The sequence below is a fragment of the Apodemus sylvaticus genome, chromosome 11 (assembly GCF_947179515.1).
Source record: "Apodemus sylvaticus chromosome 11, mApoSyl1.1, whole genome shotgun sequence".
In the NCBI taxonomy this organism is placed as follows: domain Eukaryota; kingdom Metazoa; phylum Chordata; class Mammalia; order Rodentia; family Muridae; genus Apodemus; species Apodemus sylvaticus.
Window position 1 is genome coordinate 10,994,822 of NC_067482.1, and position 27,479 is coordinate 11,022,300.

At 40.5% G+C, this 27,479-nt stretch overlaps 1 protein-coding gene across 1 annotated transcript in view; it reads left to right on the top strand.

Annotated features, from left to right (window-relative positions):
* Prkg2 (protein kinase cGMP-dependent 2) overlaps positions 1-24,594 on the top strand; it is a 93,671-nt gene extending 69,077 nt beyond the window's left edge. The window contains exons 14-18 of the mRNA XM_052198536.1: positions 8,928-9,091; positions 13,102-13,224; positions 14,389-14,451; positions 21,710-21,776; positions 23,693-24,594. Of these exons, the coding sequence (XP_052054496.1) occupies positions 8,928-9,091; positions 13,102-13,224; positions 14,389-14,451; positions 21,710-21,776; positions 23,693-23,788 (513 nt within the window). The 3' untranslated portion in view covers positions 23,789-24,594. The remainder of the gene's footprint in view (positions 1-8,927; positions 9,092-13,101; positions 13,225-14,388; positions 14,452-21,709; positions 21,777-23,692) is intronic.
* The last annotated feature ends 2,885 nt before the right edge of the window (positions 24,595-27,479 follow it).

Genomic DNA, 27,479 nt, shown 5'->3' on the forward strand with positions numbered 1-27,479 from the left:
TTTGTTTTGTTTGTTTTCCTGTCAGTGTGGTAGAATGCTGTTACAAAAGCAACTTAAAGGAGAAAGGTTTATCCCGACTAACAGTTTTTAGGCTTCAGTGGGTCACAGTGGGGAAGCCAAGATAAAAGAACTTGAAACAGGTGGTCACATCATAACCATGCGCAGGAAACAGAAGTCAACAAACGCTGCCACTGGATTCCTTTCTCTACTGATACTGCCAGGATCCCAGCCAGGGAACAGTGCTGCCCACAAGAGACAGGGCTCACCGCAACAGTTAATGAAACCAAGATAATCCCCACAGGCTTGCCCAGGGTCCATACCTCAGGTGATTCTAAACTCTGTGTAGCTGACAACACCAATCACCACATGGGTCACCACATGACCACCATGGGTCAATAAAGAGGTCTCATAATTATGTCTCAAAATATTCCGATTCAAATAAAAACCCAAGCTATCATAATGTGTGTAATGCTCCCCAAAGCACTGTTGGTAGAGACCCATAAAGCACTGAGTGTCATATTTTTAAAAAAGGAGAAGGATCAAAAATCAACCATGTATATTCCCAGCCGAGGGAATAGCATACAAAAACAGAAGAAAATATCACATTCTAAATGGGATAATAACTGGGAAATAATTGAAAATAATCTGTGTTCTTACAATTGAAAAAGGGAAATCCCTAGAGCAAAAACTAATTTCAAAAAACTGATGCTTTGAAGTGGTCAATAAAAATCAATAAATCTCAAGATTTAAGAGAAAGAGAGGGGACTCACAAATTAGTATTGCAAACTAAGGAGCAGATATTATTGCATGCTTTGTGGATACAGAGATGGGTGAGAAAGGAACTCTGTCAGTAGCCTGCCGGGTCAAGAGCTTACATGCAATGAGCAAATCCTTAAAAAGACATAATGTTCCAAATGTTAGACAGGGAGAAACAAAACATCAGTACGTTGATATTTGATAAAAGAGCAAAGGTGATCCTTAAACAAAGATAGTTTAAATAAAATGGCGCTGGAGCAATGGTCCATCTAAGACCCACCCCAAGGAACCCACACATCAAACCCACACCTTGCATAAAAACTAGGTAAAAATCAATCACAGACATTAACATTATATAATAACTCATAGGACTCCTAGAAAATTACATAAGATAACATCTGGATGGGTTTGAGAAAGGTGAAGACTTCTTAAACATATATGAAAGGCTATGATCTATAAGAGAAATAATTGGTAAGCTAGACTTCACTAAAATTAAAAGGAACTGGTCTGTTAAAACAAGGCCAAGGTCCAGAGAAAAACATATTTAAGAGATATATCTGATAAGGGATCATTGTTAAAAAAATCTACAAAAATACTTAAAACAAAATAATAACTTGATTGACAATAGGCTAATGACAACTATGGAGAGTTTACCACAGAAAATCAGGGATGGGAAAGAGGTATATGAGAAATACAAAATCATAGATCATTGGGGAGTTAAATACTAAAACGGCACCCCGACCACCACCACCACCACCACCACCACCACCATCACCACCACCACCACCACCACCACCACCACCACCACCACCACCACGTGCATGGTACAGTGGCTCAAGTGTAGCACATAGAGGACCCGGGTGTCGGAGAATCTGGGTGGTCAGGAATTCTCATTCAATGCTGGAGAGTATAAACAGTACAGCATCAGTGAAAGATATTGTTAGTTTCTTAACAAACTTAACATACAGGGACCAATCACACAATTATATTCTCTGTACTTACTGGAAGGAGATAGAAACTGTGATTACCTAAAGACCTGGACATAAATGTTTATAACGTTATCATAATTGCTGACTCTTGGAAGCAACCAAGATATCATTCAGTGTTTATGGCTTTATCATAGTGCTGAACTGTGAATAAGCTATGGTAAATCCAGTTTAACCTGGATTTTTTTTTAATGGAAAACTATTCAACTCTTAAGTCAAATCAAGAGTTCTTAGCTCATGAAAGGACTTCCTGTAGCTTTAAATGCTATTTGCAAGCAAAATAAAGCCATGCTGAAATGCTTCATGCTGCTTTATTTCAGCTGTAAGACATTTTGCGAAAGGAAAAATTATTGGAGACAGTGGAGAGATTAGTAGCTGCTAAGATGTAGGATATGGGAGAGGCATGAGTACGGATAGTTGGGGATAGTAAAATGACTCAATACTTTATGTAATGATAGACACGTGCAATTATGTATTTTTCCAAGCCTACAAAACATACATCAATGTGTGAACTCCCATGTAAAGAGGGGACATTTGGGAATTGCGACTTGTCCAATGCCAGTGGCTGCACAAGCTGTCCCGCTCTGTGTGTGGTGTTGTGAGGGGGCTGAGCATGCAGGGGACAGAAGTTTATGAGGGAACTCTGTACCATCCTTTTCATTTCACTGACTGATCCGAGGAAAACAAAGGCTTAAAACAAAGAGAAAAAAGAAAAACATTTCAAAAATCACACTTAACAAACTAAGGTAGAAACAATTTAATGCCGAATTTAAAAGCACCAGCAAAAACACACTTCCTTAATAGATTTCTCCATTCATATAGGTCAAAGATCTCTTAAGAGAACTAGAAAAAAAATAATCTATTTTATTATTCCAGTAAAAGGTGCCTAACAAAACCTGGAGTGAATATATATATATATACTGTGGTTAAAGCATTAAAAGTATTGCCTTCGAAGATCAGTGATATAAGTTGTGAACTCACAGAAAGTGTATCAACACACACAAGACCTGCACAGGTTCAAACCAGACAAAAATCCCAGCACTGAGAGGGAGTGTGGTCAGAAAGCCCCACCCCCACCCCACCCTACCCCACCCCCACCTCCACTGCACTGAGAAGGGGAGGTGAACACAAAGCCCCAGCCCCCCCCCACTATCACACTGAGGGTGGGTAGACACAAATACCCCCATCCCCACCTCACCCCACCCCCATCCCCAGAATCCATTTGCAATTGACTTCTCCAGAGAGTCACAGTGTGCATCAGCCACAAACCAGGGCTCTGTGCCCGGAGTACTTGGCCTATGTGAAACAGACTTCTTGCTTCCTTGCGTGTGCTGTGGTTTTTGCTTTGTTTCATTTCTTTTCCTTTGAAGTTTGTTTGTTTGTTTAATTGAGAAGGAGAAAGGGAGAGAGTGGAGCAGAGAGGGAGGGAGGGACAGAGACAGGGAGAATGTGAAGTCCAGTGGGTAGGGAAGTAGGGAAGATCTGGAGTTGTGAGATGGAAAGGGTGCAATCAAAGTATATCCTGTGAAAGAATATTTAAATGAAAAGTTTTAAAATCATTGGTGTGCACACTTCTATTCATTATTTTACTGAATGTTCTACCTAAGGCAGTAAGATGTAAATATATTTAAAAGACACACTAAAAAGTCACAAGGGCTGGAGAGACAGCTCTGCAGTTAAGAGCACAGACTGCTCTTTCAGAGGTTCTCAGTTCAATTCCCAGCAACCACATGGTGGCTCACAACCATCTGTAATGGGATCTGATGCCCTCTTCTGGTGTGTCTGAAAGATATCTACAGTGTACTCACATATATAAAATTGATGTTTTTTGTTTTTAAAAAGTCACAACAAAACTTATTGGATTGTTTGATTCTTTATATAAGCATCCAAATTTTATAAAAAGCAATGGAGGATGTACAGTATGGTTTCAGGATGTCTTGGTACACAATGTGTTTTAAAATAACCAGAAGGAGAGTCACTAGGGATACAAATGCCATTTACAAAAAATGAAAATGTGTGTCTAGGATCGAGTGTAATAAAGTGCTTCACAACTTTACTGGGAAATTTGCAAAGTTTTATAGAAAGACAGTTAAAAGAGCTAAATGAATAGACAGGCTGGTTTATGCCCTCTTTTGGGCAAGGCTACACAACTTCTCAGCCCTCTCCCTGGGTCATCGTGACCAAGTGGCATGGTTGTAGCTTGTGAAATCGTAGCAATGCTGAGCACACCACTAGCAGATATGGCTTACAAATGTCTTGTGATGTGGGTTGCTGTACTTTTTTCTGGATTGTCAACGAAGACAGACAACTAGGGTTGGCAGAGCCATAAAATTTGAAGTCTGTGTCCCTGAACCAGGACTTCAAGATGATTCACTTACCTCTTGAGAAAGCCATTATGTGAGTAAGAATTAATGAATGTATAGTTGAAACCTTAATATCTTCCGGAATCTAGTTTTGTAGTATCTAGCCTTACGTATCCCAACTCAAACAGATGCATCATGTTTAAAACCTGGAAGACTTCTCATTCTTGAGGTACTCTGTCAGCTGATCTACAGATGTCCTTCTAATAAAATTGCCACCAGACCTTTTCATGGTACTTGGCTAGCTGATGCTAGAAATTTCTGACAGGATACTCAAGTAGCCAGAATAGCCAAGGTTTTTATGAGGCCACACAAGGAAATCAAGTAGGAAGAAGTTGTGTCCTTGGTTATGTGAGCAGATTATAGCTCAAATATTTCAGCAGAGAAAGTTCAAGTTGGAGCAGTAGGGGTTTTATCCTCACAGAGAGTAACAGCTTATTATTTAAACGGTGTTACAATATAAGTAGTACAAATGAACCACAATGTAAACAGACTTCATTGTACAAATGCACCATTATGGGCTTGAATGAATGGAAAGAAAAATCATGTTGTCCCAAACAGGTATGATAATGTTGATCTGAAGATTAAAACCTAGAAGCAGTGTTATATTTGTGATATCAGATATGTGGTAAAGGTAGAAATGAATGGGGACAGTTGATAGAAATGAATGGGGACAGTTGGTAGATGTGTGCCTAAGCATGGGTGGTTGCTCGGCAACGGGCAAGAACACACAGGGCAGGACTTCCATCTCTGTTCTCTTCTAGCTTCTGAACTGGGATGACACAGGGGCCTCTGATTCTCTTGTGTTTGCATCACATTATTTTATGTATCAAGAGTTTCCTCAAGTAAAATGGGAAAATAATCATTGACTCTGTTATCTACTGACACAGCATGATTAACTTATTGGCTAGAGGGTACTGAGCTTGTCCCGTCAATATGAGGAGCATACCAGCTGCTTCTCCTTTGATATATCTTCTGCCTCAATTTACCTGTCTCAAAAGAATTATCTTTGGGCTTTGGATGGAGTCACACATCATGTAAGTGTTCATGGTATCTTTTCTTACCAAAATTTATCTTATTTAGATTGACTGATCTCCTTTCCTCCCCCCACAATAAGAACAATTTTAACACCTGCAACGTACCAAATATAGTCGACTACAAAATGGATATATGAGGACTCTTCTCCAGGACATGGGTTTTGTGGTCTAGTTAGAATCTGCTACCCAAAGGTATGTGAGGTATAATTGGTAGTAAAGAATGTGGAAGGGGAGAAATAGACCCATGATTCAGGGTAACCTTCAAGGAGATGATACTGGAAGATGAGTCTCAAGGGATTTTCCTAGTTTATCCTCATGAGTCAAGTCCCTCCCTTTCTCTTGCCCAACTCAGCACTCTGTTTCTGTGAATCCCTCCACCCCGTGGAGTAGGAGATGTTTCATAAAAGACTCTTCTATTCCTACCTCAGCCTCTCCCCCGTCTCTTAGGGGAAAGCACCATTGCTGTCCATTAAAGAAGGATGTTAAATCAATTGCGGGAGTTGGCAGAAAGACAGGGATTCCATTTTACCTCGTCTAGCCTGAGGTAAAGACAGGGCCCTAAACATGCCACATAAATACTTTTTTGAAATGTTATGTCTCCATGAGTCATCTGTCTTAATTAGACTAGTCACTTTGTGCCCATTTTTTATGTGACTGAACCAATATCTGAGAAATGTTACTAACCCAAAGAGAAACGTATGGGGGAAGAAAGGTCATTGTTAATGGATACCAGTTCTAAGAAGTCACATGGTGATTTTTCTTTTTTTTTCTGAATGATACAGCCTCAGCTCCAGGTTTGGAAGTATCTCAAATCCTTCTAGTTTATTTCATCCATTATAAATATGTTTGAAACCTCTCAGCTCAATGTCATCCATCCTTAGTAGTGAAAATTTAATTAAGACAGTTAAAATAAAACTGTGTATAGCTTTTCTAGAGATCCCCAAAAGACTAGTTTTTTTTTCTTGCAGAATTTGAAAACAAAGGAAGAGGGTCTCAACTTGTTTCTTTCCATGATCTCTTGAGAATATAAATCATACCTTTTCTTCCAAAGGTCTTTTTATGCTTTTCAATCCCATGCAGACCTGCATGCCCTTTCTGCCTCCCATGCCTGCTACAGTAGAGCCACACTGATCTTGGCAGGATTTGAACTGACCACCAGCATTTCCCTCTCAGGCATTTGTGCAGTTTCTTCCTCAGGCAGGACCCTCTTTCTTAGATATTTATGGAATTCCTCTCTTATTTCATTCAGATACCTGTTCAAATCTGCTCAAGTGTACCTCACTGAAGTGTCGTTTTCTGGCCCTTATTTATAGTGCTTGTTCTCTCATCTTGTTCTCTGAACTTTTAAGTCTTCTGTTTTCTTCTCTACAGAATGTCTTATCATGTGACAATATATCATCATCACGATACATTTCCATGACCATTATTTTTCTTTTCTTTTTGATGCAAACTTAGAGCTAAGGCTTTGTGTGTGACCTGGTACCTGGTAGAAAATGGTGTTAACTGAGTGTCTCTGAATAAAAGAAAGTGGAACATCCGTTCGGTGGCCAAGAGGAGAGGGGAAAGGCTCCTTGATGCAGCCATGGAACTGAGGTGGGGGATAGGGGTGGGGGAGGTTGCTTCTTATAGAAAATGCACAGAACTTGACATAGAAAATCTACATTAGTGACACAACTTTGGGTAGCTCTGAATGCCAATTTATTCTGGCCAAATGCCTTAGATTAAAGTTGGTATGACCCGAGTAGATGAAGAAAGGGGTACAATTTTATAAATTTTGTAGTTTTAATATAATTATTACCAGTTTGTTGAGCCAATATGCAAATATTGCAAGACCATACTGGCAATTCAAATTAAAGTATATTATTTAGAAAATTAGAATAGCTCTCCTAAATAGCCAATGAACTTCTAGTAATTCTTAAAAGGGAAATTAAATGCAATTAAAAAAACAGTCTAGAAGCTGTTATAACCCAACCAAATACAACGTTTCTGTATATGCATATATATAGTTGCAGCTATAACAACTGCTTTCTTGCCTCTTAGATTTCAGCCTTTATAAAATTAGTTAGGACTTTCATTATTGTGTCTTCTCTGAGGAATATGTAGCTGTTCTCATCTCGGCTGGTTACAGAGTTTAATTTTATAATATTCCCAGTCATCTTTCAGATTTAATCTTTGTGAGTCATGCTGCGTAGATTAAGGCAAACAGAAAAAAAGACATTTTTGAATCATGTTATTTGCATTCCTTTGTTTTCACTCATGAAATCTTTGCTACTTATGTGATAAACATGAAAGAGTCTCCAGGAAAGGGAGAGTTTCGAAGAGACTTTAATGGAAACCAAATGCTTCAAACACGAATATTTGAACAAGCAAATGAGGTGGATGTTTTGGTTTGTGGCTCTTGCTTGTCAAAGTGGGGCTTATTCTGATATTCACTTTCTTCCTTCTTCTAGCATGGATTATTGATATGTTATTGAAATTACCCATGTGCAATGAAGCTATTGAAATGGGTATGGTAAGCCCAGAAACACTTTCTATGCCTGTTACCTGAGGGAGGTAAAGAAATTGAGAATGAAATTAGTGCACATTAGAGACAGTTGGCTAACTGCTTTCTTCCCTGTGTGGAGAAGCCAGCTGTTGTTCCACAGGACTGGATTTTACTTATGCACACCACCTCACTCAGTGAGAGGCTACTGAAGCCATGGACTCCTCTCTTGTCTGTTCTATAGAGCGCATTGGTAAAATCTTGGAAACTTCAGAGAGATACATCCTAAAAGGCAGAGATGGGGACCCCTGACTCCTTACTGTGGGGAGTTCCTCGCCCCCAGTCAAGGAGAATCTTGTGTCACCCCCCACCCCCCGTGGCACCCACATTCTCCCAACCCTACCTCCCCAACGTTCTGAGATGTTAGCTTTGTCTTCTCACTGTAAGTTTAGACTTTCTTCCCCATTGTGTATCACAGGACGTTGTATGGACCATGTGTGCATAAGTTGACCCAGTACCCTGAGCTTCTCATGGTCAACTCCATATGATAAACATGGAGCAGAATCTAAGCTGGAGTGAGTGCTAACTACTCTTTCAGAATATGTAATTTAATAGTCTATTACCTTCCTCGATAGTGGGGATCACAAGTGTTCAGAGATCACAGCAAAGTAGGCAAAGATGGTGCTAGATTTGCTTTGGGATGCAGAAATAGATAGTGGTACATGCTGTGAACAGAGCATCTTTAGTACAGGCAGAGGTTTTAGCCTCTTTTCTTAGCAATAGAGTTTCCCAAACTCTCAATGTTGCTGCTATTATTTTAATCCCTGGTGGAGTTTTACAGGTACCTGTTTCTACTAGTTCCTCTTCTCTCTTCAATCCATCAGATAAGCCAGTGAATTAAAATATGCTTTAGATCTGTTTGCCATGAGCACAAGAATGAATTTGAATTGTCTTCAAGAGTAATATGGTATATCTGATGGCGCCTTTCTCAAGAACTTGATCTACAAAGGAATATCTGAAATGGTGTATGTATGTGCATATGTGTGCATGTGTCTGGGCATGCATATTTGTGTATGTGCTTGTATGTATGGTATCTGTGTTCCTGTGTGTGGTATGTGTGCACAAATGTGTGCATATGTGGATGTGTGTGTGTGTGTGGATGTGTGTGTGTGTGTGTGTGTGTGTGCGCACGTGTTGTTTTGAAGGAAAAGTTTGGGCTTGTATGAAAGCTCATACAAATCAGCAGAAACTTAAAAGCAGCTTAAGTTTTGTAACAGTGTCAGTTTTCTTTGATGTCCTGTCTTAGGTTGACTTTGGATTCGCTAAGAAGATTGGTTCTGGGCAGAAAACCTGGACATTCTGTGGGACTCCAGAGTATGTGGCCCCCGAGGTCATTCTTAACAAAGGACATGACTTCAGTGTGGATTTCTGGTCCCTGGGAATTCTAGTCTATGAGCTCCTAACGGGCAAGTAAGTGTGGGCCTGCACTTCAGTCCAGTTTCACTCAGCTTCATCTGCAGAGCGAAATAGTTCACTAGTGATAAAAAATACAAAGTTTAAAGAGTAACTACCTAAAAATATTTTAAAGAGTGTTTTAAAGAGTGTTTCCTCTTTATACCGCTTTGCTTTGAACACAGGGCTTGAACAGTTTAAAATACAAAGGATTCAGAAAGCTAAAGCAAAAGAGTATAGAATTCTTATAGTTTACCTAAAGTGGCAGGTTTCATTGTTACAGAAACACAGGCAGAATGTGAAAGTTTTCCGAGCCAGAAATAGAAACAATGAAAACTTTGGACTTGTTAGAATTTCTTTCTTTTTTAAACAAATGGTGAAAGCTGTTTTCCTAGTTCAGTAAAACTCATTGATCAATCAAACTAAATATAGCTAGAGCCTGCCATCTTTCCCAGATGTCAGTAAACCACAGATGCTAAGAGAAGGCTACAATGCTGAGTTTAACCATTAAATCCTGTGATAACTCTTTTACAAGGTGCTAATGAGCAGAACCAAGACATAGCATGGGTTTCCGCAGTTAAGAGTGGCTTCTCATCTGCAAAGAAATAAAAAGCTGGGTTTAACAAACCTGAAGTTCTAACTATATAATACAGTACAGTACAGTGCGTGTTCATCCACAAATGTACATACACATACATACACATGTGCGCATGCGATACGAGATAGCCTTCATAAAATATCTCACTGCTCATGAAGCACGTATATGCGTAACCTAGTTTAGTTTTCAAATACACTTGAGGAAGATAAGGTAGGAATTTTTATTATTATGTTATGATTCAAATGTTTTTGATTATTTTATGATTTAAATTTTACAAGTGAGACAAGTAGGTCGCAAAGCTATCTGCCTGAGATCGGTAACTTGATCCCAGGTCTCCCGGCTCCGTCTGTGACGTACATTCTGTGACACACTCATGCTTTATGACCTTCAATGGTCAACTGTGCTCAACATTAGTTTCAGAGACATTTGCACTAAGTGTTGTATAATCAGTGCTGAGTTGGATCCATTAGTGGAGAAGTAAACATCAACATACATGCAAAAAAAAAAAAAAAAAAAAAAAAAAAACAATTTCATAGAATCTTCTCGAACCTTCTTCTTTTGGCAACAGTAGGGTCCTAAACAGGATTGTGCGCTTTCTAAAGTCGCTGTCTACCCCTGAGCTGCATTCTTCTTAATTGTCTGAAGTGCTATGAGCCTCAATATTAAATAAAAAAGTGTTAAAACACCCAACAGATCACATCTTTGTCCACACACACTGGGGAAACAGAGATGTAAATCTATATCATATCTGAATCACTGTTCATAATCTATAACCACATTCAGATGGTCATCCTTTAAGATTTAGATGGAAGCATGGAATTTTCCAGGTAGTCACTGAGAAGGCCAAATTGCCTAAGGTGTGAGGAATGCTGTGTTTTTTCCAATATTTCTTTTCCCTCATCTTAGAGATTTCTAGGGGAAAGGTACTGGCACGGTGGTTCTTGGAGCTTCTGGAAAATACTCATGAGTCTTCATCTCCTGGGAAATATGTCATGCAGAACAGCAAAATAAATTAGGGAAATAGCAGAGGGAGAGAAGGCACAGCCACATGGAATTGCTAGGGGGGCCTCGAACCATCATAACGAAGTCAGGAAGATAGTTTTGCCAAACGTTTTCAGGGCAAAAGAAAACTCCACTTAATTTCCTGACCCAGTGTTTCAGGGTGCTAGGGAAAGAACACGATGAAAATAATAACACAGCTGTAAATGTGCTCTGTGTGTTGAAGACGCCAAACCAAGGGCTTTGCCTCCGGCTTCACTTTCTTCACAGGGGAAGCATGGGTTCCCAGAAACTCGATGCACTACCTTTGATTTAAGGCTTTATTATTTCATCTTATTGTGCCAAAGGTGAGGACAGTTGGTTTCCAAATAGCATAGACATAGTTGCTAGACAACAGAGGAATGGTTAGGTCATTTTTAATTTTCAAAACTTAAATGGTGAACTAGACCAGACACAAAAATGTTTATCAACCAGTGTGATAACAAATTAAAATGTTACCTCGCTTTGGTGGCTACAGCTCAACCACACTTTACACAGCAGGATATTCCTTGAAGTATTCTCTTTGGCACTTTACAGGACCTGCTTCTCCCTCCTTATCTTACAGTGATAGGTCCTTTTCTGTATTCATTTCTGAGTTTTCTCATTTTCCTTATAGTTTCACATTGGACCAATCAGACCTTGGTCTTTTCTTGTCTAACACCCATTGGGTCATATCCTCAAGTCCTACAGCCATAAACGTTGTGAGATGGCACACACCATACTTCCTTAGTGTTTCTCCTCAATGCTAGGCTCATAAACCCAATGGCCTGTCTGTCAGTTCCATGTGATTCTGGAACTTTGTTGTGATCCTCTCCTCTGTAACGAGCTGTACCTCAGCTGAGTCAGTCGTCTTTCCACTGCTGTGACGAAATACCCAAGGCCACTGATGAGTAAGAAAAGTTTTATCCTGATTCCTCATTCCAGCCTGTGGCTCACTGACCCTGTAGATTAGAGAGCCTGGTACAGTATGACAGGAACATGTGACAAAGAAGGTCTGTCACTTGAGGTGGCCAGAATGCAAAGAGGAAGAGTTGAGCATCCCAATATTCCAGTCAAGATCATCTCTCTAGTGGCCTTTCTTCCCGCCTCATTCCCAAAAGTTCCATCACTTCTCCATTGTGACACAACTTAGGGATCCCGCCTCTGGGAGATACCCCAGACCCAAATAACAGCACTTGCCTCTTCCCCAGTTTGTTTCTCTTAGAGAGAAAATAATTCTATTCTGATGGCACTGTGGCCAAGCGTCATTCTTGACTTCCTTTTCTCTCTTCCCCACGGCATTCACAATGTTAGCAAACCATGTTAGCTTTATCATTAGTCTTAACCCAAGCTATATAACAAAATTATATAAGCTGGCTGCTTTTTTTTTTTTTTTAAAAAGCTCATTTATTTCTTGCAGTTTGGGAGGCTGGAAGCCTCAGCAAAGAGTTGAGGTCTGGTGAGGACTCCCTTTTAGTTTTAGACTTCTTATGGGATCCCCACTAGGAAAAAGATGGCCAGCCAGCACCCTGTCTTAGAAGATCTCAACCCAATTAGCTTTATAAAATCCCATCACTTCAAGAATACTGTCACTTCAAGAGTGTGGGTTCAAGATATAAATCTGACAAAGGGACATAATTAGTACAGTTCACAGCTAGACGGCGCCATGTCTGTTTCAGAATCTTCAGGTCAGCTTCCCACTGCCAGCCTCGCCCTGCACTGGACTTTATTGCTTGTGTTAAAAAAACAGATGACTGGAGTTGCTGTGTTCCAGCCCTGACTCAGCTCCATGCACAGATCCTTACTGTAGGCCACGGGATACACAGGACGCTGCTGTCATAATCTCTCAACGTCCCTTGCTGATTACTCATTCCAGCATCTACTGCCCACTCCTGCCCACTCCTGACACATTCATTCCTTTGCACTTCCTGTCTCAGAACTCAGTGACTACAAACAAGACAACTCTGTCTCATCTGCTCCCTTTGTCCACTCAGACTTCTCCTTTGTCAGCGTAGAAAGGAGGCTTTTTCTACTTGTCTTCTCTCTCTCTCTCTCTCTCTCTCTCTCTCTCTCACACACACACACACACACACACACACACAGAGAGAGAGAGAGAGAGAGAGAGAGAGAGAGAGAGAGAGAGACGGAAATCACACCAACCCTCTCTTTCTCTCCCTTTAATCTTCATTTTAGGGATTATCACTGCTTGACATTACCTGTGTGTATCATTCAAGTGATGGGAAATTGGTTGAAGGCTTTCCACAATATACCCTAATTTGTTGTAAAGTAACTAAGGAGGGAGGAGAGGATTGGAGAACAGAACATAGTAGAAAGAGAAGTAGGAAAAGAGGAGTCTGTTCTAGGAGCCTCCCAGACTCCGGCTGAAGTGTGTCTTATTTTGCGTCTTCTCCAGCCCTCCCTTTTCTGGAATAGACCAAATGATGACCTACAATTTGATTCTCAAAGGAATTGAGAAAATGGACTTTCCCAGAAAGATAACAAGGCGCCCTGAGGATTTGATCCGGAGGCTTTGCAGGTGAGAGTGACCGTGGGAGACACCTCTCAGGGGGAGGAAATGTCAAGGCTTCCGTTCCCTGTGCAATGTGTAGATGCTTCACAATTAGGCTTGTGCATTCACTACTTGAACATCTTATGTTGCTGTTATAACTGAAGAAAGTTTTTAAGTTAAAAAATAGTTTTGAAAAGTTTTTGCATGTACGTTTGCGTGCAGGTACATGCCTGCTGCCTTCAGAGGCTCGGAGATGTCATCATGTCTGGAATTGGAGTTATAGACTGTTTGAGCTGTCATGTGGGTGCTGGGGACCCAGGACAGGTCCTCTGGAAGAGCAGCAACTTCCCCTAACCTCTGAACTGAGCCATGTCTCCAGCTCTCTAAGTTTCTTCTTCTTTCCTTTATGTTTTTTAAAGCAGCTTTCAAGAAAAGATTTTATTTATTTTCATTTTATATATATGGATATTTTACTTGCATGTATGTCTATATACCATGTGCATATCTACAGAAGTCAAAAGAGGACACGGTGTCTCCTGGGGCTGGGGTTAGAGACAATTGTGAGCTGCACTGTGAGTGCTGGGACTTGAACTTGGGTCCTCTGAAGAACAGTCAATGTTCTTACTAACTGGGAAGCTATCCCTCCAGCCTCTTAATCGTCTTTAAGAAATTATACTTTTCTTGTCTTCTTTTAAGTTATTTCAGCCTTTGGCTTACTATTGAAAACATTTTTCAGGTATATATTGGAGACTTACACAGCTTTGTTTTGCTTAAAACTCCAATGCACTGCTGTTCCCCTTGCCCCACCTTTGGAGATGTTTTTAAAGGGTTTAAAGTTAGCAAATCTAGAACATCAAACCTAGTTTGAGAATTGCAAATTCCCTACACACTTCTAAGATTGCATCTTAGATGTAAATGAAGCACATTTCCCCATTTTTTAGCAGAGTCTGTAACTAAGTCTGCAAACTAGAATTTATTCGAAGTCTATCCATAGTTTGTGTAAAGAGTGGATAAATGAGTCCAGATATCAGCTGTGGCTCCTCCATGGAAGGGCCTTGTTTTCTCCCTAAGGTGAAATCGCTGGCCTACAGTTGGATCTGATGAAAGGGACTGAGCGAATGAATTTAAACACAAGCACTGTTCTTTCATCTAAAGCCACTCACGTATTATTATTATTATAAACTTCTTCAGGCAAAACCCAACAGAAAGGCTGGGGAATCTGAAGAATGGGATCAACGACATTAAGAAACACAGGTACTCATTTTCTTTGTTGCCCAGGTAAACACAGAAATGTGCAGAATAACCAGGTGTCTTAGATCGGGTTTCTTTCACTGTGATAAATACCATGGTCAAAAGCAACCTGGGGAGGAAAGAGTTTATTTCATGTTACAGCTTGTAGTCTATCATCCAGGGGATGCAAGGCAGCAACGCGGAGGCAGGTGCTGATGCAGAGGCCGTGGAGGAGGGCCGCCTACTGACTTTCCATAGGCTAATCTGATGGAGAGAATTTCTCAGTTGAGTTTCCCCTTTCCCAACTGACTGTATCTGGTATCAAGCTGACATACAGGCCACTGGTGTATGAGATGACCATGACCAGGTTCCCTCAGGAGAGTGCTATGCTCACTTATAGGCTTTCAACTTTTGGGTGTTTCGGGGTGCAGTTTTTCTTTGTATAGTTTGCTAGTTATAGTTGCCTAAATAGGTCTTAATATGCTTTTCTTGATACTGTAGATTCATGTCAAAAAGGAGCAAAGTTATTTTAGAAGCTATAAAACCCACATCTTTCAGTCACAGAAACAGTTTTTCATCCACTGTTTTATTATTATTATTATTATTATTATCCCGGATTGTGAGGGAATTGAATATTTTTGGCTTTCAATTTGTAAATAGAGTAGGATATAATTCTTGTAGATTCATAGAAGAGAATGATACAGCTTAACCCATTATTAAACATCACTGGCATAAGTTTTTACTTTACGGCGCTATAAAAGGGATGCATTTAGTAGGAACTGTGGCAGGATCTTGACCTGGCGTTACCTAGGTCCTCAATCCTTACAACTCTATTAAAGGAATTCACAAGAAACAAAGTATAGTATAAAAGATAGAAACATTTATTGAAGTGGGACATAAAAGCATAAGACTGTGCAGTGGCCAAAGGGACCATCGCAGAGCAGAGCGTCTCGTGTCACTGTGAGAGCAGATAGTGGCTTCTGCCTGTGTAGTTATGCTCTATGATTATTTCTTATGTTCTGAGAACAGACAGCTTTCCTGAGGGGTGTTTTCCTGTCCAGACTGACAAGCTCTCTTGGGTTCCATCTTACAGGAAGGGCAATGGGTCGCCTAGGATCCTGCTAGCTGGCAATCTTACAAGGTTTGAGGTTTCTGGATCCTGTTTGAGATAGTGTGAATGGCTTTCTGGGCAGGTCAGGAGGTCACATCTCCAGGGGCAGAGAAATGACTCAGGTCATTTAAAAATAATTGAAGTTCTGCAGCTTTAGTCCTTGGCTTTACAGGCTGTGCACCACGAGGCAGGGGTCCAGCCCCAGAGTCCTTAAGGCCTGCTAATGTCTAAACAGCTCCCTCATAGAAGCCATATCCTGACTCCTTAAAACCTTTCTGCAGCCAGTGATGAATAAAGGGCTCTCTTAAGATGGCAGGTTGTGAACCACAGCATCCAAGACCAGGAGAGCAGTTGACTCTGATATTACAATGTTTGGTAGTTTTAGATTTTTTTGTTTGTTTGTTTTTTATTTAAAGTATCTTCAAATTACATCAGTGTTTGTCAGGGTGTGATTTATTGTAAGTCACCCCTATTCTATTTTACTTTTCACTAATACTGCATATTTGTTTAAAATATAGTTTCCCTCTAATGATTCTCTAAGCTCTGAAACCTCAATTTACTTGAGGAGTCCATTGGTTTGCACAGACCCACAATTCAGAATCATCTCATGGTGATTTGGCATTCCCCATTAATAGCTCTTATACCCCTGATAACTTCCTTGACATCCCCTCTAATTTGAATAAATATTCAAATGTGGCTCTTTGAACCTTTAAGATTTACAGTTTTTAAATCAATCTTTGGCAAGTCCTAGAATTTTCAGGACGTCTTCATCTTGCTTATAATCTACAGACAGAAAATATCACTTGTGGCTGCAGTTTGATGGCCCACATATAAATGTGAGGATCTTATTATTGTAAGCCTTTGAATATGCTAATGTATTCACTTTCACAAAATGAAAACATCTCTAGGGTTTTATTCCTCTCAGATTGAAACGCCGACGTTTCTGCATGCATGTGCTGGGAAGCAGGATGGAATCTGGAGTTCTGTGTATGCTAAACACATACATTACCCTCAAGCCACCCCCCCCGCCCCCCTCCCCCACACTCTGCTGGTATTTTTCACTGAGGAATTAGGAGAACGTCCGCAGCCTGAACGGTAAAGGAGGCACTTGGTTGCTATTTGTTCTCTTTAACTGCAGCTGCAGAATGAGTAAAAACAATAAATAAATAAATCCTAAGCTGCCGGTCCTGCTGTATGAATTCATGATCTCCCTTGCCACAAAACCATGTGTTCAGCCTTGTGAAGCCAAGCTTTCCCCACAGGGTGAATTAGAAAGAAACGAATGGACTAAATGATTTCCCAATTTCCAGCTAGACCTAGAGTTCTATATGTCTACATAGCCGAATTATTTTATCATGCTATTGCTGGGGAATACAACTAACACTTTTGAAGCTACTAATTTTATGTCACGCTTTAAAGTCCATAATTGTTATCTTCAGAAATATTATTTGACCTACAGTATGTTTAAGTCAATTTAATAAAGTCACTTTATCACAGGGGAAAAAAGAGAAAGAAATGGCGGGAGGGAGAGAGACAGCAGAGAGGGAGACACAAGAAAGACTTATTTGGAACTTCATACACAGTAAAGTGCTTGTGATACTTTGTCACTCTCTGGGTTGCCTTCAATTCAAGGTTGAGAAACACTGTCTTAAAATCCAATGTATCTCCTCCTTGCACCCCATACTTTTTACCAGTTTTTATTCTCATTATAAAATGATATATAAGCACACTATTCAGATTGACAAGTGCCCCACCATTTAAAGTGATCCTTATTCTATTGTCCCCCATGTTCTCACTGAGGAGTTGCCATGCTTTGTTTTGGGGTGTTTTGAAAACAAGTGACCAGTGACCGTAAGTATGGAGACCTCCAGCCTTACTTATCCTGTCTCCCCTCCCTGCTGAGGATCCTCCAAACACACTGGGCAGATTGAGGTGGGACGCGCAAGCAAACTGATGTAATTTGGCTTTTCCTTCCACTGAGGTTGATTGGTCCATTCTCTGTAATAAGGAGGCGTCCTTCTGGCACACACACAGCTTCAGGCGCAGAGCGCCGGGGACAGTTGGCAAGGCACAACAGATTGTATGGCGTTCTCTGAACTGAAAAGCAGAATTTCATCCTAGTTTTCTCTTCTCCTGGAGCTTTTTTCTAAGCTACCAAGCTAGGGGATAAGCTTGGGGGTATGTGTTGGGGTGTCCATGTGTATCAGTCTAGATCAGTAGTTCTCAGGCTTGAGTCCTGACCCCCACAAGGATTGCAAATCAGATACCCTGAATGTCAAATATTTACCTTATGGTTCATAACAGTGCAAAATTACAGTCATGAAGTAGCAACGAAAATAATTTTATGGTTGGGGGTCACCACAACATGAGGAACTGTATTAAAGAGTCACAACATTAGGAAGGTTGAGAAACACTGTTCTAGATGAAAAGTTCTTTAAGCTTCATACCAGTCTCCCAAGTCTATATCTTTCTTGCTACCTAGTATATTCTTAAAACATTTGCCAGCATTCTTTTAGGGGCTGGGATGGTTGAGAACACAAACCACTCTTGCAGAAGCCATGAGTTCAGTTCCAAGCACCCATGTCAGCAGCCCATAACCACCTCTAAGTCCCGCTCCAGGGAATCTGGCACCCTTTTCTGGCCTCCTTATCAGGGGCACACTCCTCATACCCCCCACTTTAAAATAGTAAATAAAATCTTTTCAAAATCTCTTTACCGTTTGTGTTAGATTTTCCTACTCCTCTGTAAAACAAGATTAATTTTTAAAAGAAAATATTCACTCTAGCTTTGTATTAAAATAAAAGTATACCCAGGCATGGCATCTGCTCTATAAACATGTCCAATTTGTACACCCTTTATTAAATCATCTCTGCTCCCTTGTTTATAAGTTGACCTAGAGACAAGGCATTTTTCCCAAAGACAAGGAGAGTCTGGTGAACCTGGGTGGATGTAATTATGCATTCCTGATGGGAGGATCAACCAAACACCTTAACGTGACATTTGAGAACAGAGTATATAAATCTTCTGAAAGCAATTTCTGTTCTGTCCATGTCAGCGCAGCTCTGCTGAACATTGTTCACATGTCACTGTGCGCTGCACCTGCGCTGCAGACAACACAGCCTGTCTCCTGCACTGCACACGATGCAGCCTGTCTCAGAACACTGGGATTAAGTGAATAGCCACTCACCTTAAGCAAATGTTGCTGTTAGCCAAATTGCACTCTGAGCGCTCTAAGAAATGCAAGGCTATTTTCTTCCCCAGAACAACAGTAATCATGGGTGTTAACACTTCTGGAGACCCTTGGGTAAAGAGTGCTGTAAGTTATGCCAAGAGTGGTTCCTGTATTTGGTGGAGGCAAACAAAATCCTGCAGAAATATGTACCCAGAAATGTCTGAAGAGGGAGCCCCGCCCAGTGGCTCAGTATCAAGTCTGATAGGATTGTCCTGGACAAAACTTAGTGCTTTCACATAGGGACAGAGGATAGGCAGACCTCACCTAACGTTGTTGTCTGATTCCTATGTCTTCCTAGGGTTGTAAAAGCTTCTATTATAATACAGCATCTGAAGTGGAAGGCGTGAGCTCCCATTCCATTTGCAAACTTAGAGTTGGAGTGGGAAATCTCACTAAGGGCTAAACCAAAACTAACTCTGAAGTGAGACAATGCCATGGAAGAGGAAAGGCTTGGCTTTTGGTGTGCTGAAAGAAGCCAGTAGCAGCTCCTGAAGGTCCCCTGCCCCTAGTCCCCACCACTCAGAGCACTGTGCCCCTGCACATCTCTAGACTGCAGTTACCTTTCGAGAACCAGATTGTACTGTTCCTCGACATTTTGTATGGCCTTCCATCGCACCAAAACTTACTGGGCCCGAAGCACCAACAAAGCGCCTTAACATGTCTGGCATTTCACTGTTTCTTTGACATCTTTTGACATGTTTTGCCATTTTTGTTTTTATGTTTTACTTCGGTTTTAGCCATGTTTTTTATTGATTCTTTGAGAAGGTCAGACCATGGATTTTGATCATATGCACCCCTCAGGATCCCTCTCAAATCCACGCTCTTTACTCTCAACTCTTTACCCATGGCTTTGAGTTGTCTTCATCTCCCTCCACCCCCAACCCATCAACTCCAATTTGTATTTCTCAACTTTCTTGGTTAGGACCTGCCCTGGACTGTGGTTGACTAACGGACTCATACTATTAAAGAAAACTGACTCTCTATCCCCCCACCCACTGATTGTCAATTCTGCCTCAGCTAATGGGATTCTTAGCTCCCTCTACTATGCTGGACCGCATCTATTTTTAGCTTGCAAAGATCTTGTGTACACTGTCAAAATCACCACGAGTTTCATATGGACAAATGCTCCATTGCACTTTTTCCTTGAAGTTACTCACCAACTCTGACCCTAATGATTTTTCCAACCCCCTGGGTATCTTTTTCCTCCTACTTTCTTTACATTTCGTACCTCAGCCGACTCCTGCCTCTTCCATCTGGGAGGTCCTTGCTGCAGAATTTCGCATGGCTTCTCTCTTCTCTTCATTCTTTAAATACTGTCCCAGTTGGGAGCAATTCTTCCAAGCTTGCCCCATCCCAAGACCACCTTCCACTCTGTTCTCTTTCACCTTTCTAGCCCTTACTAGTGTCTAATTTTCAATCAAGCATTTGCAGTATTTACTTATTTTGTCTACCACCTTACTAAAATAAAAACATTTTTTTTTCATACTTGGGACAAGTTGTCTTTCCATAAGTGTTTGCTGCCTGACTAAATTGACACCAATAGCCTAATAACTAATGATCTATAGGCGGAGAGTAGCTTTGCTCCATGTTCTTTGTAAGGTTAAAAGAGACAGAGCAGTCAGTCTCCAGGAAAAGGGAGGGCTCCCGATGTCTGCTACGACACATTTGCTGAAGACCAGACTCATCCGTTTACATCAATGATATAGATGTGAATAAGAGGAATTCCATCTGTCAGCTTGACTCAGTATTCCCACACTTCACTCACTGTAGCGCACTTTGCAGTTGGAACAGTGTAGATACTGGAGGAGGTGGAGTGGAGGAAACTGAAAATGATGGCAGAGGGCTCTGGAGAAAATGGTTGGATGGACTGGTGAAACACTCCCAGGGACCGTGATCCTCCAAAGCAAAGGAGAGAGACAGACTGAACTGGAGAGGAAGTTGGGTCAAAGGATGTGTTTTGTTGTTGTAAGAATAAAGTCATTTCTGTATGACTAAGCAGCGACAGCAGTGATAGTGCAAGACAGAAGAACCACAGCTATAAGCAAAGATATCATCAAGCAGGTAGCAGAGATACTGGCATTAGGGATAAGACAAGGAAGCACATTTGTGGTTCAGGAGAGACAGCAATGCAGGCATGGGGGCTGAAGATGGATCGAGAATGATGTTTTATGGGCCTTTGGAGTTTTGTTTTGTTGTGTTTTTGTTTTGCTTCAGTGAATTAAGAATCAAGGGTAGGGTCTAAAGCACTGATTCCCAATCTGTGGCTCACAACCACCTTGGGGTTGAGAGACTCTTTTACACTTGCCTAAGACCATCAGAAAACACAGATATTTACAATACGATTCATAACAGTAGCAAACTTACAGTTAAGAGATAGCAATGGAATAATTTTATGGCGGGGGGGGGGCACCACAACATGAGAGACTTCTATGTAAAAGGGTCACAGCATGAGGAAGGTTGAGAACGGCCGGGACTGGATAGCTCTGTGGTTAAGAGCACTTGTTGCTCTTGCTGAGGCAGTGCCCAGCACCCACACGGCAGCTCACAACCATCTCTAACTTCAGTTCAAGGGAACTCGACACCTTTTTCTGAGCCAGATATGCTCAGAAGAGGGTGCATGCATGCATGAACTTGTACTCATAAAATAAATAGATCTTAGATAGATGGGACTAAAGTTCTGAAAGTCTGAGGAGGTGCTGCACTATAAGTTCTGAACCTAAGTGTGATGGGGAAATATCTAGGGTGGTTTCTGGGCAGTGTGAGTGTCCAGTAGTCAAGGGTTGATTGTGAAATGGGTCAAGGCATCCTTCCCTGTTAACTCCAGCTGCTTACAGCAGCACTTTTGGAGGTAGGGGGCGACATGATAGATTGACAGAGATATTCTAACATGGTGATCATGGATTATGTGAGTAATATCCTCTGTATTTGTCTCATTTTAGGTGGTTAAATGGTTTTAATTGGGAGGGGCTGAAAGCAAGGAGCCTTCCATCACCTTTACGGAGAGAGGTATGGTATTTTCCAGAACAGTCCCTCAATTAGTTTGTAGAAACTAGTTGTTTAAAAACAAAATATGATGGGGGAAAGAGGGAGAAAGAGGGAAGAAAGGAGGGGGAGAGAGAAAATATGCACATAAGATATTTTAGATTTTTAAAAAATACTTATTAGGTGAGTTTGTCCTGCTGATTGTGATTTAGGGACTTAAATAGTGTGGCCGGGGCTGCAGTGCAGGATCAGTGGGAAGAGTGCTTAACACGTGAGCATGAAAAACGGGTTCCTGCATAAGAACCTGCTCAGTATGGGGTGTGTGTGTCTGCATGAGAACCTGTGTACTGTAGTGTGTGTGTCTGCACAAGAAGCTGTGCACTGTAGTGTGTGTGTGTGCCTGCCTGAGAACCTGTGTACTATAGTGTGTATGTCTACATAAGAAGCTGTGCACTATAGTGTGTGTGTCTACATAAGAAACTGTGCCTATAGTGTGTGTGCGCGTGCCTGCCTGAGAACTTGGGCACCATAGTGTGTGTCTGCATAAGAAGCTGTGCACTGTAGTGTGTGTGCACACATGCACAAGAAGCTGTGCACTGTAACGTGTGTATGCATGCATACGAACCTGTGCACTGTAGTGTGTGTGTCTATAATCCTAATGCTAGGGAGACAGAGACGAGAGAATCCTTGGAACTCACTAGTGATGAGCTCCAGCTTCAGTGAAGGACACTGACTCAAAATGTAAGGTAGAACCTATGTGAGTACTGATGCTGGATGTCAGCCTCTGGCATCCGCGGGGGAGCACACACGGCAGTGTGTAGGATGACTCACACACGCATATGCAAGCACACATACACTGAAGAATACACACACAAATAATAGAATTGCCTGTGTGAGGTGCTCTAAGGTCATGTCTCAGGAATTAATGATATGCCACTTTCACCTAAATCCCAGTTAAAGGTACACAGGTGAAATGTAATTTATTGTTAATTACAATAAGATAGTTGTAATATATTTGACTTCTGACAGCATGTGCCACTAAAATGTAGTTATAACTATACATAAAAGAAATACTGTTATTTCAAAAATAGGAAAAATAAACTGAAATATAGGGCATTTTTAAAAAAGATCAATAATCATGGTCAATTATAAAACTATTTTCCATTGAAAGGAGAATTAAGTGTTCTATAATTTGTTTTAAGAATTTCAAACCATGGTTACAAAATAGTTTAATACCATAGGATTTTAATTTTCCTGGTGACATTTCAATATTGCTAAGATTTAGGATTGTCTGTTTACTATGTTGCATTCTTTACAGGGATGTAATAACTGCTCAAATTCAATACTAGCAAGAAACTTAAAAATAAGAGGAACTCTGATAAATTTAATATTTAAAGTATATTTGTAGCCGGGCAGTGGTGGCTCACGCCTTTAATCCCAGCACTTGGGAGGCAGAGGCAGGTGGATTTCTGAGTACAAAGACAGCCTGATCTACAGAGTGAGTTCCAGGATAGCCAGGGCTATACAGAGAAACCCTGTCTCGAAAAAAGAAAACAAACAAACAAACAAAAGTATTTTTGTTTTGAAAACATTCCTTAACTTGATACAGGAAGGTAGGTAGTATTTATTTCACCTTTTCTTTAGAAAGCAATTCCTTATTTTGCACAGCTCCTGATGCATATTAATAACAATAAAATCTCTTGCTTCTAAATGAGATGACCTCACTATGCTGAGATAGTGACACAATGTAGATATTGGCCATCTTTTATATATAATGTGTAATATGTAATGTGTAACATGTAATGTGTAACATATATGTAACATGTGATATATGTAGTAGGCTCCGTATGTAAGGTCAGCTCAGGTAGAACAAGCTTCACCTGGATGTACCGCCACACCTGGTCACCTTGGTCCTCACCTTTGTTCTCTTTCTCCATTAGCTCAGTGGCCCCATCGATCACAGCTACTTTGACAAGTATCCTCCTGAAAAGGGGGTGCCTCCGGATGAAATGTCAGGCTGGGATAAAGACTTCTGACAGGAGAAGAAAACGCCGCTGCCATGCCCCAGAAGAGGACTGTGAGGATCAGTGGCGCAACACTGATCATTTCTCTCTTCAAAGCATTGTTAGATCTCCCGGAAGACAATTACAGCAAAGAAAACGCTGATAGACAGGGAAGGCGAATGGCTGGATGTGGTTCTGAATGAGAACATCTCCTTTAGCTGCTGTGAATTATTCCTGTATTCCATTCTGTACTTGTCTCAGATGTCAAAGGTTGTCCCTTTCCATTTCCATGGTCCAATCCATTTTTGTTGGCATAGGATACTTTTCTCTAAAATCTGTTGCTCCCTCCAAATCATACTCTCTTGCCTAGAATCCTAATAAAATTAATGTGGCTTTTGTTCTTGATAACCTAAGTCATCCAGTTAGAAGGAAGACTATTGAGCAACTGTAGAAGTTTCTCTCCAGGGCTCATTAGACACCAGGGATATATGCAATATTCTCAAATTGTGGTTTCCAGATATCTTGGGTAGACAATAGAAGACCATGAATTTCATTTTCTTTCAACTTACAAATACACTAATATATTTTTCTAATGTTATCGAGGAAAACAGAAACATTTGGATATTAGTGAGTAGTGTCAGCTACTAAAGAAGGCCAGTCAGTTAAATCAGATAATTATGTCATTTTTAATAACTTAGAAAAAAATGAAGCAAACAGTTTCTTTTCCTTTGGTCAGTTGTGATACTGCTGAGATTTATCAAAAACTCTGTTAAAAATAATTTGGACAGTGAGGGCCTTTGGGAAGGTTTTACCTTATGTTAAAAAAAAAAAAATATTTCCACTACCAAAGTAGACCACTCAGTGGAATAGAATACTACGGACATTTCCTCACCACCAAAGACAAAGCATAGCAAACCCCCATAGCTAAAGTGCTGACTCTTTCCAACTCTGAGATATTTTGTTCAATCCTATTATTACTGCTAATAGTAAGCCCAAAACATAGAAAGACCATGTGTGATTTTTAATGAGAAGCGCATTGGCGAATGCTGACATTCGTGATCACTGTAGAGCTAATGGCTTTGCTCAAAGGAGGCAATTGAGTCACGTATATAATTGTAGCCCAGGCTACTGGGGATGCGGTGGGAGTTTAGATGAAACAGGAACATTTAGAATCTGGCCTCTTCCTGTTTCCTTTTGAGAATCTTCCAAACCGGAAGTGCTAAGGGGCGCTTCCTGTGCACTGGACACCTGTCCCCGAGGGCTTTTCTGGTGTGTGTAGGTGTTCTAATCCCTCCCTTCCTTCCAAAATGTTGGTAGATGTCCCTGTATCTTCTTAATCTGGAAGAGGAGAGATGGTATCCTGATTATCGTTCAAGCTTATGACTGTATTTTCATTTTATGATATATTCTTTTTGAAAAGCAAACCATCCACTCATCTTTTAGAGAAAGTCAGCTGTCTGTCTCCTGAAGACTGTAGCCAGATAAGCAAAGCCCAGAATAAGAAAGTGCATCCTTAAGAAACTATATTTACACATTTAGAGTCCTTTGCTGAACCAAAGAGTTTTGTTTCTTGGGGTAGATTTTTAAAGATTATGTATTGTATATAGAAAAGCCATTTTTAATAGGATTAATATAACATGCTTAAATAATTTCTAAAATCTAAAAATATCTTATTTGCATTTGATTTCTATGTACTATGTGCTTTTCCATGTATATATTTTATAATTACCAACCTATGCAGGTAGAAAACTGATATAATGGATGGCCGTTAGGACTGTACAGTTATAGTAACAATGATTTTCTCAAGAGTGTTTCATTATTGTAATTTGAAAAGAAAATCCTACACGTATGGAGTTAGAACACTCCTTGGAGGTTAATTTTTCCTGTGAGTAGCCATATCACATATAATTCCCACACATGATTTAATGTCTTTCCTTTATAAAGATGAGGATATGTGAGACTGAATTATCATTTAATCTCAACTTGATTTCTAGCTCGGTGACCTTGGGAAAGTGAATTGCCTTTGGGTACTAGCTTCTCACTTGTAGAACAACAGCTAGGTTAAGTGGTGTCTACAGACAGATCCTTACCTGGTATCTGTGAAATGGTCCTTGCTGCATAAATGGGAGCTACTGTTACTGTCTCTGTTGAAATTAAAGCAGCCTTAATAACTGTTTAGTTCTGAACCATGTGTGTCAATGGTGTCTGAGTTAAATTAAGCCTGCAGTAAAGATAATCGATCAAACTTTGGTGTATAAAAATCATTAATCATCACCAAAAATGAAGTAAGTACTCTACTGAAATGACCTGCATTTAAAATTTATGAATTAAAGATACACACACACACACACACACACACACACGAGAGAGAGAGAGAGAGAGAGAGAGAGAGAGAGAGAGAGAGAGAGAGAGAGAGAGAGAGAAAGAGAAGAATGGGAAATTAAATTATCCCTGTGAAAAGCCATTATACTTTTAATCATTGAATCATTTCTAACTTTTTTTCTAGCATATAATATTTTTTTCTTCATCAGATTTTTCCATGTGGGGTCAATTTTTCATCATTATAGCTTCTTCTTAATTTTTACCTAAGTGCTAATGTCTGAAGTATAGTAAAATCCAGAAAAGAAAGGATGAGCCCTAGATTTGCATAACTTTGACAATAAATCACCTCCTTGTTAATCAGTCATTTCAATACATACATTTTAGGTGTGGAAACATTGGACCTAAGTACTGGCAGTAGCAGGTCACAGAGAATAACCACTTAAAAATGTGTGCGTGTGCTTCTTAACCTAATAATACAACCTGATCTTGACTGTCAGACACCATACAAAGAGCACTTATACGCATTGTCTCATTTTCATAAGATGCTCCAGTTATATCAAACGCCAACTGCTGACTGTTCCCAAAGCCCCATATTGGCCTTAAATACTTATTACATTCCTAAATACTTATTGCATTCCTAAGTTACTTGTAATGCTTTTGCCTGGACTCATGCCGTTGCTATACATGGCTAATAAATTATCCCCAAACTTAGAACACTCACCAAGAAGCATCATTTTGTCTCCTAGATCCCTTGTATCAGAAATTTAGACAGATAGCAATGGCAGTCGAGGGGTCTGCACCAGAGCCTCCATGGGAGGCAGTGTGCCTGAGCTGGAACATCTCACTGACTAACACTGCACCCATTAGCCTATGCTTGCCGCCTCAACAGTTTGGAATCTTTAGGCTAGATACATCATCGCAGCACTGGAATCCAAAAGAGAAGGTTCTAGCCAATGAGGCAGAAGCTGCACTGCTCTGTATGAGCTCATGGAAGTGGTCTGAAATCACTTCTGCTATATTCTATTGATAGAAATGTAAGCCCAGCCAGACATAAAGGAAAGGTGCATAGATGTGACTTCTTAACAAAATAAGTTTTCAAAACCTATGCATCAAGTCTTAATACAGCCCAAATCCACTTTCTGGCCACATATTACAATTCTCCCATATGCAAAACAAATCCATTCCCTCCCAGGAGCATCATGCACAGACTCAGCATCCAGAATCTTGTCATCCGAATCCTCTTCAGGTGAGGATGGAGGCCCCTGGGTGCAGTTCTTTGAGTCTATTCTTTCAGGGCTGAAAGCCTCTCGAGCAAGCACACATCATTCTCCCTCGATGCTTACAGCATTGCATGGGGAAAGGATCAAAGGCCACCGCGTTACATATTTGCTTTAGGAGATAA